At 37.7% G+C, this 3372-nt stretch overlaps 1 protein-coding gene across 1 annotated transcript; it reads right to left on the bottom strand.

The window, feature by feature from the left end:
* Positions 1 to 978: 978 nt before the first annotated feature.
* LOC106758133 (WRKY transcription factor 22) lies at positions 979 to 2968 on the bottom strand. Its single transcript, XM_014641063.2, has 3 exons — positions 2476 to 2968; positions 2085 to 2195; positions 979 to 1821 (listed from the first exon to the last, which is right to left on the bottom strand). The coding sequence occupies exons 1-3, from the start codon at positions 2895 to 2897 to the stop codon at positions 1314 to 1316; spliced, it is 1041 nt and encodes a 346-aa protein (XP_014496549.1). The 5' UTR covers positions 2898 to 2968; the 3' UTR covers positions 979 to 1313.
* Positions 2969 to 3372: the final 404 nt, after the last annotated feature.

The following is a 3372-nucleotide window of genomic DNA, read 5'->3' as shown; positions in this document are numbered from 1 at the left end:
ACATGATTGGTAAGTCAACTTTCATAAGAATGAATATTTTTTAGTGATCTTGGAGATCACGTTTTTCGATCAACTGTCATCTATATAGATAATCGTTCGGTAACATACATATTAAAGTCATCAACATAAACTCAATATGATTAACAAAAAAAGTATACTTATGGACTATTGACTGCAATTGGGTCAGTCCTAACCAAAAACCCATTTAGAAATATGTAAATACAGAAATAAGGTAAAGGAGTAGATCATTGTATTTATTGAATATTTAAAATTTAACTGTAATAAGCAGTAAGAAGTAAGAAACTGAAAAATTACAAAAAGAATAAGAGATAAAGCACAAAAAAAAAAAGTGTGAAGGAATAACTCTCGATCTCACTGTGCGAAACAATATTATAGAATCAACAAATTGTTAATGATTTCACCATAAAATTTTGAACATGTAGTTAAGTGTATATATAATTATATACTTTAGATGTTAAGTGTATGAAGTGTCACGTCTTGTAGCAGTGAGTGGTAGTGTGAAAGCATAGATCTTGAGAAGATGATAAAACCTAATTATCATATTTATTTTCTTTTTAAAGGCTAGGCAAGTTTGGCAAATGGACAGCTTCCACTAGGGATGAGATGCAATGTTATTAGGAGCCAAACAAAAGGCAGATACCATAGAAATGGTGAGCCTAACATGTTAACTTCAAGCAAACGTGTCTCTCATTTGGAGAAGGTATGTAGCTGACGTGAAATACTTTGCTTCTATGTGAATAAAACAGAGAGGAGGCAGATAACATATAAATAAAAAACGCATATGCTTCATGGAATCTAATTCCTCAATTACCTTAACCCCTCGTGTCCCCAAAAAAGCTTCACTACAATTGGTGCTCTTCCACAGTACTACTAGAATATATACCCAACAAGCAACAACCATGAACCCCTTTGTCACACTCACAATTATAATCATTACCTTCAAGAAAAAACTATAAGTCAACCCAAAAGTGCTTTTCCAATTTATATCACAACCAATGTCAAAATTCAAATACATTGAACTCAATCACAACTCAATACAGCAACAAAAACTAGAATTGTTTTTACATTAACATAGGTAATGCATAAAACTAAGATTAACATAGATACAAATGCTTGATCTAACTTACTAGTCTCTACTCTACTTGGGAAAATTTTTCCTCCCCTTCACGAACCATTGTTAGTAAAGATTCCTTCAAAACGTTCCATTTCCTCTAAGAACAAAAAACAAAGATAAAAAAAGGTCCCTATTGTCATCAATATGAAAAAGCATGAAACAATTGTCACCAAAAGAATCATATGCATCCACCAGCAGTAGCAGCACCACTAGCCACCCAAGAAGGGATTGCCATAGCTGAAAAGGGGTCACTGAAACAGTCTCCTGTGACAACAGAAGGTGCAGTGAGTTGACTCAGCTCATCCAAGCTCTCAAAGAAATCATCTGTTAGCACCATGTCAGACAAAACAAATTCATCTTCTTCCTCATCATCCATCACATCCTCTTTCTCTTCTCTGCTCTCAGACTTTTCCACTTGTGCTGGAACCTCTTCCTCTGCCCCTGAGGTGGCAGGGGAGGAGGGTTTTGTGAGGCTCTTGATCTTGTCAGAGTCTTGTTCGGCGGTGGCAGTTTGGGGGGCCAATGGCTTCTGGCGTGTGGAGCCAGCAAGAGAGTTTCTGTGAGTAGGAGCAGGATGGTTGTGCTCGGCAGTGTAAGTCACTATGAACATGGTTGGGTCTGATCTGTTCCTCTCTACCTGTTTCCTTGCCAAACACCCCTTTGAGCTGCTACATCTGTAGTACCCCCTACAAAAACAAAGCAACCTCAATTAGACCCTAAAGTACCCATCTTTAGAAACTAGGATTTGATTACTTAAAGCATAAAGCAGGATTTTCATGTGATAATTAATTAAAAAATTCACTATTGAGATCTCAAAAACCTTTATAACCCATGCACATATGGTTTATAAATCTTTAAATCGACGGTGACCAAATTAGAAAAGAGCCAAATCATGAACTTTCAACACATTTTTGGAAAATTGCTTGTGAAAAATATCTTCAAAGCAAACCTTGGATAAGGAGATCCCTTTATGGGTTTCTGGCCATATTTCCTCCATGCCCATATGTCCGAGGAGAGATTTTCAAAAGGCACTTGACAAACTTTCTTAAGCTGGTTCTTCCTGTAAAAGACCAAGAACAGTCATAAGCACATCTCACAAACAATCACACTCACATACCAGGATTTCAAAACACTGTCTGCAAACACAATTGCAGTCTCATCAGTCACGCTTATCTATAATTATCCACATGTTAACAAAACTACAACCACAGCCACAATCTAAAACCTTAAGACACGCAGAATTTTCAACCAAAGACATGATTTTTACAACATAGCACAGTCCAAGATCGTTTTTTTCCCTTTTGGGGGTATCAAAACAAAGCAGGCACGAACTTTTGTACCTTCTTTTAGATCGTGGGGTGGTGACAGAGAGTGGCTGCTTGTTTCGCTGTTGTTGTTGCTTCTCTTGAGATGAAACCGTTTTGGGAGGCGCAGAAGAATAGGAAGAGAGTGAGGACAAGGGGGAAGAGGCTTGCAACGAGAGAGGCTGAGATTTGCAGAAGAAAGGCCTGCAAAGCTCATGCAGCTCCTCAATGGGGCTCCTTGCCTCAAAGGGGTACGCAGAAAGCGACATAACCTGGCTTCCTAGTTCACTTCTGAAGATGGAAAAGCCAGAAGAAGAAGAAGAGGAGGAGGAAACTCCTTCAGGGTGGAAGTAACAAGAGGCAAAACCAGAGGAAGAGGAAGAAGAAGACGACACGGAGGATGATGTGACGGTGGAGCAACCTCTGACCACCGCATGTAGATCCCAATCTTCGGCCATGGAGACAGACTCTGCAGCGTATGCCCTTTGTTGAGAGAGAGAAAAGACAAAAGAAGGCGCTGACTTTTCACCAGAGAGAGAAATGATAAGGTGCAATGAGTGGGGATGGACTTGTATTTATAGAAAGAGAAAAGAGCGAGTTTTGCACAAAGTCTAGTGAGAGACACACAGACAGAAAATGCCTTCACTAGTTCCACTTCTGTTAATCAAAATTAGGATAATTAGTAGATAATTAACTTTCTTAAAAATATGACAGTGCTCCATAATTTTATAATTATTACATTTTAATGATTTTTCATATACAATAAATTTTACTGTTAAAAATTAAATACAAAAACATTGGCCCAGGTTATTGAAGTTTTGTTGTTTATTACGACAGTGGTATCAGAGTTAAATAAAATTGTTATAAAAAAAAGTAATAAAGAAAATAGAGAAACAGGAAAAGTTGCTTTATTTTGAAGGGAGAGAGAGAGTG

This window comes from Vigna radiata, chromosome 4 (genome assembly GCF_000741045.1).
Source record: "Vigna radiata var. radiata cultivar VC1973A chromosome 4, Vradiata_ver6, whole genome shotgun sequence".
NCBI classification, from domain to species: Eukaryota; Viridiplantae; Streptophyta; class Magnoliopsida; order Fabales; family Fabaceae; genus Vigna; species Vigna radiata.
The sequence above is the reverse complement of the archived record's forward strand: the minus strand, read 5'-3'. Positions and strand labels throughout refer to the sequence as shown.

Coding starts and splice junctions, on each gene's coding strand:
- LOC106758133 (XM_014641063.2), bottom strand. CDS start 2,897: ATGGCCGAAGATTGGGATCTACATGCGGTGGTCAGAGGTTGCTCCACC. Junction 2,196..2,475: donor ACCCCACGATCTAAAAGAAG/GTACAAAAGTTC, acceptor GGTCTTTTACAG/GAAGAACCAGCTTAAGAAAG. Junction 1,822..2,084: donor AAGGGATCTCCTTATCCAAG/GTTTGCTTTGAA, acceptor TTGTTTTTGTAG/GGGGTACTACAGATGTAGCA.